Source organism: Tamandua tetradactyla, chromosome 2 (assembly GCF_023851605.1).
Source record: "Tamandua tetradactyla isolate mTamTet1 chromosome 2, mTamTet1.pri, whole genome shotgun sequence".
Taxonomy (NCBI): domain Eukaryota; kingdom Metazoa; phylum Chordata; class Mammalia; order Pilosa; family Myrmecophagidae; genus Tamandua; species Tamandua tetradactyla.
In genome coordinates, this window is record NC_135328.1 from 143,838,370 (window position 1) to 143,851,732 (window position 13,363).

At 40.0% G+C, this 13,363-nt stretch overlaps 1 protein-coding gene and 2 non-coding genes across 17 annotated transcripts in view; 1 reads left to right on the forward strand and 2 right to left on the reverse strand.

The window, feature by feature from the left end:
* SYNE1 (spectrin repeat containing nuclear envelope protein 1) overlaps positions 1 to 13,363 on the reverse strand; it is a 536,476-nt gene that overhangs the window by 25,362 nt on the left and 497,751 nt on the right. For 12 of the 15 annotated variants that reach the window (XM_077149294.1, XM_077149293.1, XM_077149295.1 and 9 more), the window contains 7 exons: positions 11,041 to 11,228; positions 9,351 to 9,501; positions 6,083 to 6,265; positions 5,692 to 5,829; positions 4,262 to 4,453; positions 2,173 to 2,506; positions 14 to 82 (listed from right to left, as the gene is read on the reverse strand). In XM_077149294.1, the coding sequence (XP_077005409.1) occupies positions 14 to 82; positions 2,173 to 2,506; positions 4,262 to 4,453; positions 5,692 to 5,829; positions 6,083 to 6,265; positions 9,351 to 9,501; positions 11,041 to 11,228 (1,255 nt within the window). The remainder of the gene's footprint in view (positions 1 to 13; positions 83 to 2,172; positions 2,507 to 4,261; positions 4,454 to 5,691; positions 5,830 to 6,082; positions 6,266 to 9,350; positions 9,502 to 11,040; positions 11,229 to 13,363) is intronic. The other 3 variants (XM_077149300.1, XM_077149299.1, XM_077149303.1) reach the window with 1 other exon arrangement.
* Positions 6,814 to 6,885, forward strand: TRNAG-UCC (transfer RNA glycine (anticodon UCC)). Its single transcript has one exon. It is a non-coding gene; the product is annotated as a tRNA-Gly (tRNA).
* Positions 7,048 to 7,178, reverse strand: LOC143675391 (small nucleolar RNA SNORA11). The gene has a single exon (XR_013171616.1). It is a non-coding gene; the product is annotated as a small nucleolar RNA SNORA11 (small nucleolar RNA).

Consider the following 13,363-nt stretch of genomic DNA (forward strand, 5'->3'; position numbering starts at 1 on the left):
TTTCTGTGCCTACCAGAGGTGGTTTTGATTGCATTTTCTGTGAGTTTTACAAAGGCCTCAGGGCTTTCAGGGATCACTACATCTGCAAAGAGAGCACAGTCTAAGTTGACAGCTAAGTGCTGGAAACCTTGATTCCTGTGTGGTAGGACAATAACTGTCCTAGGGAAAAGAAGGAGGTTAGATATCCTAGGCTGCCCAGAGAGCTCCTCAGCCCACGGAGGAGTGTCCACGTGTCCACATAGTACTTGCTGAAAGCTCATGTTTATCCTGAGTGCTTTATGAGCCAGGCACGGTTCAAAGCACTTATTTACCCGCACAGGAACCCTCCAGGTTGCATAGGATGGCTATTCCCATTTTAGAGATGAGACACGGCAGTCCAGAAGAATTAAGCTACTTATCCAAGTTTACACAGCCAAGAAGGGGGCAGAACTAGGGCTTCCACCCAGCCAGAGTCTAGAGCACATGTGCCATGCTAAAGGTGCTAACAACCACCCTGAAAAAGGAATAAGAAACAGAGGACATTAATTTGCAATGCTGAATGCAGTATTTGGCTGAACTGATATATCCAAATTCTGATTATTCCAATATGGAATCAACAAAAAGATGATTACTATTCTACTTTCTTTTTTGTACCAAGGCTTTGAAATCCAGTGTGTGATTTGCACACATAGCACACTGCAAATCACAACTGGTCACATTATGGGCTGCTCAGCCCCAAGTGGACAGTGGCTACTGTACTGTACAATGCTGTTCTAGAAGCTGTAAGTTTAACGATTAGGCCGTTCTGTGAAGACAAAACAGAAATGAGAGGAATCATTTTATTTCTAGACTTCTGAATCCAGATGTGAACCATCAGAGACAAGCAAAAAGGCCCATCGATGTCTTTCAATGAATTCATGAGATGCTCGTACAAGTGTCACAAGTTAGCCTCTAGTTATTTTTTGTCTGTCTTTTTTTTTTTACTCAACTTTCTTTTCATGTTCCCTTTATTCTCCTGATCCCATCATTTTGTAGACTTTTATTCTTCTCACTCTTTCTGTGTGATTCCCTGCATACCCTCTGGGACAATTATTTACATGTGGATAATCACACTATCTGTTTTTCCCACTCCTGAACTTCAGACCTACCTTCTGGTTTTCTGCATTCAGATACTCCGCAAATATCTCAAATTCTGTATGAATGCAGCTGAACTCATACTACCCCCTTGTCACCTCTCTGTTCACCCTAGTGTTCTTTCTTCTGGGACCAGCTGCACCTCCCACCAAGATACCCAAAGCCAGAAATCATGTCCCTTCTGAGTCCCTCCATCCTTTCTTAAGGAGGATTCTTCTCCTTGGGACTACTCACCTCTATTCCATTCTCTCTATTCCCCATGCTGCTGCCTTAGCCCAGGTTACTGTCACCTCCATCTTGGATTGTAAAAGGTTTCCACTTGGATCACCCTCCCACCCCCAGCAAGCTCCCTTCCCCCAAAGAGTCAGGACAGGTTCTTTGAAAATGCATGCCCGACTGCAGCAGCTTCCTCCCGAAGGCACTGCACCCCCCACACTGCCTTCAGCATAAAGCCAGCTCCTTCCCAGGACAACTGGCTGCTTGATGATCAGGCTCCTGACCGCCTGTCCAGGACCGTGTTTCTCCCACCCAGGCCTCCCAATCTTCACGTGCTTTCTCCCCGTGGCTTTTCATAAAGCTGGGATGCACGCTCCTCTCCTTTCTTCTTTGGGAATTTTTTGCATCTAACTTACCCCTCCTACCCATCCTTGGGCTCTCAGCTCATGAGTTTCTTCCCTGAAGCCTTTCCTCTAAGCTCTGGGTTAGCTGCCATGGATTGCATTTCTGTTCCACCACACGTACCTCCTATCCTTGCACCAGTCACACAGCCATTTCGCATTCATGCGTCTGTGTTCCACTCCAGTGTGTAAGCTCTTTGACAAGACAAGGGATTGTGTATCCCTGGTACTCAGAAAAGTTCTTGTTGCATAGTTGGATACATCAAGGGATGTGCCAATTTATGTATTTGACACTCACATAAAACCTAGATTTCCCCTTGCGTATGTTACCCTCTGATGGGAAAGGAAGAAGATGATTTGGGATCACCTATCCGTTTCCAACACAATATTCATCTCTTGTTATTTTCTTTCACATGGGCATGCAGGCAGAGTGCTTCCCTACCTGATAAGCTGACAGCTCCACGGAGATAGAAGCCTTTGCCTTCCTCGCCCTCCTCATCCTCGGAGGGCAGGGCTCTGGACACAGCGGTCTCCAGGTCACGGCTGAGGTCATAGTCGTGATCCCATTCCAGGGGGATGGAGTCCACACTGGCGGGAGTGTCCCGCCCTGACCGCTCGCTCCGGAGGGGTGGAGCCAGGGAGAGGGAGGGGTTGGAGGAGGGCAGTGGGGAGAGCGCGCTGCCAGCAGAGGGGTCCGGCCAGTGGAGGGCTGAGAGGGCCGCGGGGTCGTCCAGCTCCAGCTCACGGTCAGAAAGATCCTGGTCATCGTCTGCGAGCTGGAAGGGAATACGGCCAAGCATGTCAGCTCAGTGCTCAGCATGCCCCTCACCACTCTGGGCTCTAGCTCTCGCCAGGTCTCGGTGTCCAAGCTTTCCTGGGACACATTCTAATTCTAACAAATGAATGAAGAATCATCTTCTGATCAGTCTGCTTCTCCATATCTATCATCTATCCACTTTTATTGTGGTAACAGGTGATATGCAAAATTTGCCATTTTAACCATTTTCAATGTACAGTTCAGAGGTATTCATTATATTCACAATATCATGCTACATCACCACCATCCATTACCTAAGTTTTTTCAGCATCCCAAACAGAGACTGTACCCAAGAAGGAATAACTCTCCATTATCCTGCACCCGCTCTCCAGACCTGGTTTCCGCTGATCCACTTTCTGCCTCTATGGATTTGCATATTCTATTATTTCATACAAGCAAGATCATACAGGATTTGTTCTTTTGTGCCCGGTTTATTTCACTCAATATCCAGGTGGGTCACATGTGTCAGAACTTCATTCCTTTGTACAGGTGAATGGTGTTCCATCATATGGATACAACACATTTCATTTATCTGCTCCCTTTCTAAAAAGTATTTCTGCTTACATGACAAAAGTCATGGTTTTATCATTAGTAAAATGGGAATAAACTTAAAATTTAAAGCTGATATAAGATTAAGTGAGACCACATAAATAAACGCAACTGTGGTGGTCTGGAGTTACATGTACCTAGAGAAACACGTTCTTAACTTAATCCAACCCTGTGGGTGTGAACCCATTGTAAGCAGCATCTTTTGAGGAGGTCACATCAGTTAAGGTGGGGCCCAGCCCAATCAGGATGGGTTTTAATCTTATTACTGGAGCCCTTTATAAGCAGAAGAAAATGCAGACAGAGAGAGAGAGAGAAAGCCACAGAAGGAGCAGCCAGAAACCAAAAGTTAAAGGAAGCTGGAAAAGAAGGGAGAGGCCAGGAGAGGCCCCCATGTGCAGTGCCGTGTGACAGAGCCCAGGACCAGGGACCTCCAGCAGCCAGCCCCAGAATGCCAGTTTTGGGAAAGAAAGCACTGCTGGATTTTGACTTTTCCCAGCTTCAACTGTGAGCTAATAAATTCCACTGTTTAAGCCGACCCATCGTATGCCATTTGCTTGAGCAGCCTGGGAAATTCAAATAGCAACCTGACTCCGTGCCTGCTACGCAACAGGTGCACACGGCAGATAACAGGAACAAAAGGAAGTTGCTAATAAAACCTTAGCTTGTCCTTTTTACCTTAAATCACAGATGCAACACATAGTTCTCACAAAAGCTTCCAGATCTTCTAACGATCCCATTCAAGGGGATTGTGGCAGCAAATAGGGAAAAGGAAGGAGAAAAAATTCTCCTAAACTTAATCTCGTCCAATGACTATTTACATTGCTCATTTCTATCGCCTCAATCCGTCTCCTTATTTTTCTTAGAAGATATATACCAATACTCTTCTAAGATCTTAACATGTATTAACTCATTTGATGCTCAAAGTTGTCCTTCCTACGAGGTAGGTACTGTTATTCAATCTGTCTTACAGTTGAGGAAACTGAGGTAAGGGAGGTGAAGTGCCTTGCCCAAGGTTACAAAGCCCGCATATGTCAGAGCTAGGACGTGAACTCAGTCACGTTGACTCCTGACTTTGGGCTCTTACCCACTATATACATTGCTAAGTAATCCCACACGATCAGTTCACTTTAGAGTCAATGATAATGAAAAAGCAAATGTCACATACCGGCAGGCGAATCAGTTTCTTGTGGTATCTTTCCACGCGACCAAAGACCTCCTGGCAGTACCGTCGGAGCTCGTCCAGCTCCTCTTCGATGACTGCAGCATCCAAGGGCTCGCTCTTCTCTATCAGCTGCTCTCCTTGGGCAATTATCTGCTCAATCTTATTGTGGTTCAGTGAAATTTCTTGCTGAAAGGCCTATGGAGTACCAATTTCATGCAATCTTTTATTGGTCACATTGATATATAGTAATTATAAGGTGGAGATTTCTAAGTACATTAGAAAAGCTGTTGGGGATAGTTCCATTTACCACATGCAGTGACATGCCAAGAGACACAGAGACTCTCTAAAGTAAAACCAGAAAAGGAAACGTGAGAATTCCAGGAGCAGAAGGGAATCTTTGGCTAATATGATTTATCACCTTATATAGTATGGGTAGAAAATCACAGGGAAAAACATTCAAATGTATCATGAAGTTTCATAGCACTGATTATCCCCTGATATAAAGCGATGATAATCAAGGGTGCATGGGTAGTTCAGCGGTTAGAATGCCCCACCTTTCATGCAGGATACCTGGGTTTGATTCCCGGACCACGCATCCAAAAAAAAAGTAATGGCAATCAGTACAATGCCGTTGAAATCAATTCATATTTTAACAGATGAATAGAACATATGGAATAAAAATAAATAATAGGGGGAACAAATGTTAAAATAAATTTAGTTTGAAATGCTAGTAATCAATGAAAGGGAGGGGTAAGGGGTATGGTATGTACAAATTATCTTCTGTTTTCATTTTATTTCTTTTTCTGAATAGATGCAAATGTTCCAAGAAATGATCATGATAATGAATATGCAACTGTGATGATACTGTGAATTACTGATTATATATGTAGAATGGAATGATCATATGGTAAGAATGTTTGTGCTTGTATGTTGGTATGTTTAATAAATAAAATAAATTAAAAAAATATTCAAGTAATTAAACACTTTTCTCTTAAAATATATCTTTCTTCTATTTAAATTTTGAAATAGCCATTGTGTTTAATTTATGTGGTGAAAACTATATAATGGGTCTAAATGTTAACTTGGCACCTAAGAAAATTTTTCTGGAATGAAATGCCAACGTCAGAAGCAACGATGTCTAAGTCGTTAGGAATGAATCAAAAAGGTGAAAACAAAATCATAAAAAGAAGGTTCCTAACATCCTGGTAATCAAGCTGATAATTAAAAGTATATATGTTAATGGTGGCTATCTCTGAGCAGTGCTCTGCATTTTATTTTTAATACACGTCTGAGTTTTGGTTTTTTTTTTTGGCAACCAAGAACTAACTCTTCTAAAGAGTTCTTCACCATGTCCTTCACTAAAGGCTTTACAAACACTTTCTTTTTCAGACTTTCACGGCACTAATAATCCAAAAATATCACAAACCTATTACCTTGAGTTGTTTTATTTTAGCTTGAACATCACACTCAGAAAAGTGTTCAATATTGGTGAGCTGCAGATCCATCTCTGTTAGCCAGACCAGAATGCTGTCCCGCGCAGTCTCAAATTCCTCACGCTGACCAATAAAATGCTAGGTGTGAAAAGAAAATAATAAAAGTAAAAAAAAACTTCCCATGAATGGAGTGAGATGGCGAGGCAATGCCAGCATTCTGGAAAGTCATCTTCTCAACCAGCCACAAACAAGCACCCTGCCATCTTTGTCTCTGGCTGGCACTACCATCCCAATCTTGCAAAATCATCAAAAACGGTGTCACAATATTGTGTTACATGGCCCAACTGTGCTTTCTGAGCCTCTAGGGTACAGGTGAGGAATAAAAAAGAACCTTGAGTCTGCGCAAGATGGAGGCGACACGCTTTTGCAGGTTGTCCCATCTCTGGTTGCCTTCGTGAACCATCTGCCTGAGGCTCCCAGCGGAGTCTGTGCGGTTCTCCCTGGCCAAACGGCGGTACTGCTTGTTGATGAGTTCTAGCTGGGTGAGGCTCTCGTGGACCTGCCGTTGGAAGGCCTGAGACCACAGAGGAGCAGACAGGGTGATGAGGGAAGGCCCTGGGCCATGGCTCCTGGTTTCCATATTGCAGTGCCAGGGAGAACGGAAAGAGCAGAAAGCGCAGTTTCCAATGAGGGCATACTTCCCCCGGTTAAAGCAAAGAAATTTAACTATTGTGGCTTAAAGAAGGGGAGAAGATAGAATGAAAATAGGCAAGAAAATGGTGAGATGTTAGCTAGATATACACATAAAATGGTTTTTGAAATAATTAACACCTTGGAAACAAATTTTCCCCAGGATAAACATACTACAATAATATAAATGTGAGCCAAACTGTGTTTGGAAGGCTCAATATTTCTGATGTCAACAGTGAAAAAAGAAAATCCACGATAAAAGTGTTTTTTACTTTGTAACACATGTAATTTCCTAAACATCCAGAAATGACTTCAATTTTGGTTACCACTGAGAAAAAAATGGAAACTCTCTTTTGCAGAAGGCCCTCTAAACACAGCTAACTTTTAAGAGAAAAATAAAAGCAAGTAAGTAAAAATCTAGTATCCTAGGGTGCATGGGTAGTTCAGTGGTTAGAACACCCGCCTTCCATGCGGGAGACCCAGGTTCGATTCCCGGACCATGCACCTGAAAAAAAGAAATATATAAATACTAGTAACCTTACGTTCAAGAGATGGAACCCTGCTCTATTTCTTTTCTGTTGTTCCCAAACTTTTCCACAGCTTCTATAAAATGGGGTTGAGCTGGTGTACCACCTGATAATGTCTATTCACTTTGTTGTTGTTTCCATGTGTAGGGCATTTGTTCATAGGAAGCTCACATAATTCTTGTGTCCCTTGTCACAGTGAGCCCAGATTCCTGTTGGGTGTGTTGTAAACAGAAGAGCCATTCCTCAGGTCACCTGCTCTGAGCACACCCCATCACTTCTGACACCACCCTACAACCCTGGCCATAGTTTCTGAAGGTAAAATACTCTGTCCTCTAGCAAAGCCTGCGTATAAGAAGCATTTGCCAAAATAAAAATGAAGCTTTTTTTTGATGTGTATGATTTGTATCCTGACATTAGACAATTTTACAATTGATGAATTACACGGTACTCATCTAAGCCCCAAAGTTCAGCTTTATTGCCTGTTTGTGTTGCTTATATGTTCTCACCTTCTTACTTCTTAAATGGTTTTCCTTTGAAAGCTAGGATCACTCTAAGAGCCTTCAAAGTCAAGCCGGTTTTCTAGTCTATAAAGGTTCTCAAGTTATTTCCCCCAGCAGAGACAGGTGTAAAGAGCATTCAGCTTTTGCCATTACTAGAAATCAGGGAGCATGTGCCTGCTCTGTGGGTGGATGGTGCAGTACCCCACAAGCGGCAGCACGGCACCCCCGGAACCACCCAGCCAGCTATTCATGCAACTGAATGGGCTAAAGACTGTCCTCAAGCAAAATTTTGTTTCTGTGACTTATTTCTGTCTCTTAAGAAAATTACCTTCAAGACTCGGTCGTGATGAAATTATTCATTATAGAGGTTAACTATGTAGCTGGCTTTTGTTATACAATCGGGGAGTCTAAAATAGCATCCAGAGGGATCTTACTTAATCAGCTTTGCAGTATGAGTCAATTACAAAAGGCTTTAACCTTCGTGAAGCTGAGAGTAATAAGACGCAGTAAAGTAGCACACTCAGTAATACTGGCTCACATTGGGATGACCTGAAATCTACTGAGCAGTTCATTGCAGCCTTCTTCTATGGGAAGACCATTTTTACAGGTTTTTGTGTTCCTCCTAGGATTTAGTGGTATAGCTGTATATAAATCCGTCTATATTAGACATCAGAATAACTATTACTTACTTCACAGAACACTCATATAAACTTATGAACATTTTCATGGCTTCACTTGGCTGCCCATTTTATGACTCTTAGATTTTAAACCCCACAAGAACGAAAAACAAACTTCATATCTCCCGTAATAGACCTCAGTAAATGCTGACTTAACGCATGCCACAAGGAAAACGCTAGCTTGTTTGGGTTGGAATTTTTATTCTTACTTTTTTTTTTTTGCATGGGCAGGCACTGGGAATCGAACCTGGGTCTCCAGCATGGCAGGCAAAAACTCTGTCTGCTAAGCCACTATCACACCGCCCTACTCTTACTTTTAAACATCTCGAAAGCTTAAGGCAGAGTTAGCTATGAGACTGATTTTTTTAAGATACATGCCTTGGAAAGGTTTGTATATATAAAAGGTTTTTTTTATTAAAAAAAAGCATGATTTTTGTAAGATACATGCCTCAGAAAGGTTTGACATATAAATGTCAAAATATATGAGTAACTATCTGACTGTCAGAGGGAAGTGAAGGAGAAAAACTTCAAATTAGACATTATCAACCTTTGGGTGCCTCAGGTCCTCTGTGAAAATGAGAGACAGCTGAGAAGCCCAAGTTTCATCTATTGCAGTGACAGAGTGGATTCAAGATTGAGCACACAGTTCAGGAACTGGAATCAATTATCAAGTGATTCATTTCTTTATGAATGTAATTACACTATTGCTATTTCTGTTTTTATGTAATTGAAAAGCCTTGGTAATTCATAAATGGCAGGGCTCTTTGTCTTATAATTAGAAATGGGTTTTTAATTAAAACGTTTTGCTCAATTTTGCAGCCAACACTATTTTATCCATTATTTTAAAAATAAACATCTATGCCACAACTAGGTAAAATAAATGGAGAAAATACATCTGGACTAACAGATTTTTATAATATCAGAAAATATGGCATTTTAATCTTAGAAATGATGGTTGATCATGAAGAATCCTGAAAATAAAACTAATGCCAAAACTTTTTTTTTAGGGGGTGGAATCACATGTCTTGTTTTCTAATAGAATCTCTCATCATTAATACTTTATTTGTGATTTGTGGTAATCTTAAATTCAGATAAAACCTCCTTTCCCCACTTCTTTGCCTATTTATGAAGCAATAACAAAGATGGCTACGAGATCACTACCCAGCCGTTTGAATAAATAATGTGTCAGGTTAATAGTTTATGACTTGAAACACCAACTACCACCTGGCTACTTTAATAGCAGAATACATGGAATTATAAATCACCTCAAATTTCTTTAGCTCTTCTTTGGCAACTGTGTAGAGCACCCCAGAAGAACTGGGGAAGGCAGCTGTCCTTTCTGAAATCTTTAGCCAGTCTTCAAAACGAGAATAGTCATCCAGAAACTTCTGCCATAATCGCCATGTCTCTTCAATTCTGAGGGAGAAAATGAAAGAACAGAATATGATTGTTTGAGACTGTTTGCTCCAAAAACCAGTCTGATTCCTGACACAGGATTAAGAGTGCCCAAAGCTAGCAACTGTTGTGCCAAACAATAACTGTGCTTTGAGCCAAATTTGACCAGAGTGTAAAAAGAGACAACTGTTTGAGCTAAAGTAAAACAGCTGTTTAAAAAAAAAAAACACCAAAAAAACAAAAACAAATATGTTCTGTAGCCCATAGCTCTGGATTTGGAATTAGTCAAATCGAATATTATATGCACATAATGCAAATTGTACTGGCTATGTGTAAGAAAATTCAGAAATACAACATGTTTGCAGCTTGCACTCATGCCAATGTTCCAAAAAATAAAACTGAGGTTTGAAAATCCAAGTTCAACATCTAACATCCTAATAAAAATTCACCTCTCATAGCAAGACACATGTTAAGCCTTCAAAGTTTACCAGGAAACACAATGTGTGTCACAAGTCATTTTAATAATTTTCTAATACCTCCCCATTTTTTACTACCTTAAACTTCAAAGGGCTTAAGGATAATGTTTCTCTTTTCTTTATTATTTCACTTTTCATAAAAGAATGCTACATTTCCACAGCCCCCAATTCTGTAATATTATACTTAGTTGATTACTTGTTTGGCAAGGACATATTTTTAAAAACAAATTTTTAAACTTCTGAAATAACTTCAAACTTACAGGACAGTGGAAAAATAACTCAAACCTTACACAGTAAACTCTAACATTCCTCCCAGTCAGATACCCAGACCCACCAACTTTTGACACTTTGTTACATTTTGTTTATTCTTCTCTCTATATATATCTTTCTATTTATTTATTTTCTAAACATTTGAGAGTAGGTTGTAGATCATGATCTTTGAACACCTAACATTTTCATGTACATTTCCTAAGAACATGGCTATTCACTTATGTAACAACCTTAAGTAAGTAGCTTTATTGAGTTCCAGAAATTTAACATTGATGTAAAGTTTATAGTCTATATTCCAATCTTTTCATGTGTCTCAATATTATTTAGTGCTTTTCTCCTCCATGATTAGCTGCAGAGTAAGGGCATCTTGCTGCTTATTATTATTATTATTTTGTATGCTGTATTGCAAGGATTACACTTCATTCTTTTTCCATGCAAGTACCCCATTACTATGGCACCAGTTGTTGAATTTTTGTTCGTTTGTTTTGCTTGTTTGTTTGGTTTTTTGGGAAGTGCATGGACCAGGAATCGAACCCAGGTCTCCTGCATGGCAGGCAAGAATTCTACCACTGAGCTACCCTTGCACCCCCTTGCTTATTTTTATGAATGGTATTTAAACTGTTAGGCTGGAGAACACCCTAGCCTGTTATATTTACATATAGCCTTTACTTACATTTTTTTCCCTAACTGAACGTAGGCTACATCAAGTTTTAGAAAAAAGGTTATTTTTGGATATTTCAAGCAAAGGGAGATAGTGAACGGTGAGTGCTCTGGGTATGGTTTCCTGTCTTCCCCGCCCAGATGCCCAGCTCACTTGAGCCTCCTCTCCATGGACATGGCACAGATGTTCCTCCAGCGCCGGTCCAGGTTCCGTGTGGCCTGCTGGATGGAGTCGCACTCGGCGTCGGTGGAACACGCGTCGCAGTCATGTAGCAGGACCTCGCACAGGTTGAGGACGGAGGCGACGCCCGTGCTGTGCTTCTCGATGTCCCTCTGAAGCTCCTGTGGGGAATGCCACATGCTTTATTCAAGCAAGGACTGGGACAGACTATCTGCTAGGGTTCCTAGCAGCATTTTTCACAACAGTCAAAAGGTGGAAGCAACCCAAGTGTCCCTCTATGGGTGGATGGATAAACAAAGTGGGGTCTACCTGGTCCGTGGAATATTATTCAGCTGGAAAAAAGAATGGAGTTCTGATACATGCGACGTCATGGATGAAACCTGAAGACATCATGTGGAATGAAATAAGTCAGACACAAAGGGGTAGGTATTATATGATTCCACTTATATGAAATATGTAGACTGTACAAATTCATAGACAGAAAGCAGAGCCCATGTTACCATAGGTGGGGCAGGGAAGGGGGAATTGGGAGTTATTGCTCAATGGGACTAGAGTTTCACTTGGGGTGATGAACGTGTTTTGGTCATGGATGGTGGTGATGGTAGCACAATATAGTGAATGTATTTAATATGCTGAATTGTACATATATACATGAAAGTGCTCAGAATGGGTAATTTCGTGTTGTGTATATGTTACCAAAGCGATTTAAAAAAAAAACCCATGGTGTTGAGTGATATAAATCAGGCACAAAAGGGCAAATATTATATGATCCCGCTTATATAGAGTATCTAGTATAAACAATTTTATAGAGACAAAAAGGAGATTAGAAGTTAGAAGGGACCAGAGGATAAAAGGGAAGTAAAAAAAAATGGTTAAATCCACCCTACCACAATAAAATAATTATTTTGTTGAAATCTACGTTTAAAAAATAACATGTATATAGATAAGACAAAATGTGACACTATTTGTTGACTGATAAATCGTTAGGATAAACCTTGGAAAATACTTCATTTCTTTGAATGCTGGAGGTTTTTTGAACCTTGCTTATGAAACTCAACAAGCCCAAAAGAATGAGAAAATAAAGCAAGGGATATTTCAGCAATGTGAATTATGCAAAATATACACTGAACCAGTGAAACAGACTAAATTATGGCGTAACACGTTTAATTACTGAAAAATTAATCTTGTCCCAATCTCTACTTCACAGATAATCACTTCCATTCCACTCAATCAATCAAACACTCACTTAATAAAAGAAAAACATGGACACCTGCTAAGAGCTAAGGCTTAAGAACTGGGATTTGAACTTCAAAGGGCTGCAATCCTGTTTGAAACAGTTAATTATGCTATAGCTAAAAGAGCAGGTTTTACTATCTAGCCAGTCTTTTACCAAAGTGGGGCACATTTAGGAAACACAATGGAATTTTGCGCCTGTAAGTATTTAGTTACATCTCACTTTCTTTGAAATCAAAATTAGAAATCTATCTTCAGTGCCAGTTGTGCTAAGCCAATTTTGTTTATAACTAAAGTACCTACACACATTTATTCTATTATAAATTATTTAATTGATTTTAGAAATTAGCACTTATTAGAGTCAATCATCTTAATGGCTCTTAATACTCTGAAGTTAATTATGTCTTAACAAGCTTATATCGGAAAATAACCTTGCAATTGTCTATATAGTTGTTTGGGGCAAACACATACTTTTTAGTTCCAATGACATTGCGTATATACTATTGTACATATGGTGACAGAAAGGAGATCTGTAGTTTTGAAATGTTGTTATGTGATATTTTTGGTGAAATATTAATTTGCATGAAAAAGTAAAAAAAAAATGCATCCCACGTATACCCACTGGGTATAGTTTTCTTTCCTGGAATGCAGAGAAGACAGACATCCCACACAAGAAAATACACAAATGCTATCTTTACAAGTCTATAGAGAAAGGAGCCTTTATTTATTTATCTTTAACTGTAGCAGCAATTTGGAGTTTGAATCCAAAGTCAAGAAATCTTTCATGATAATTTAAAAAATGAATTCGATTATTGAATTGAATTGAATAACACACCTTTTAGGTGTGTTAACAGCATTGTGATAATGCTTTTTAGAAAGTCCTTACCTTTTAGAGATATGAAATGAATTGTTTATAAATGATGTCTGAGATTTTCTTCAAAATAATGTAGAATGGTGGGGAGTTTGTGAAGTATAGATAGGGCAAAACTGGCCCTAAATGCAGCTGCTAATCACTGAGGCTACGTGATTAATATTCAGGAGTTACTTGTATAATTAATTACAA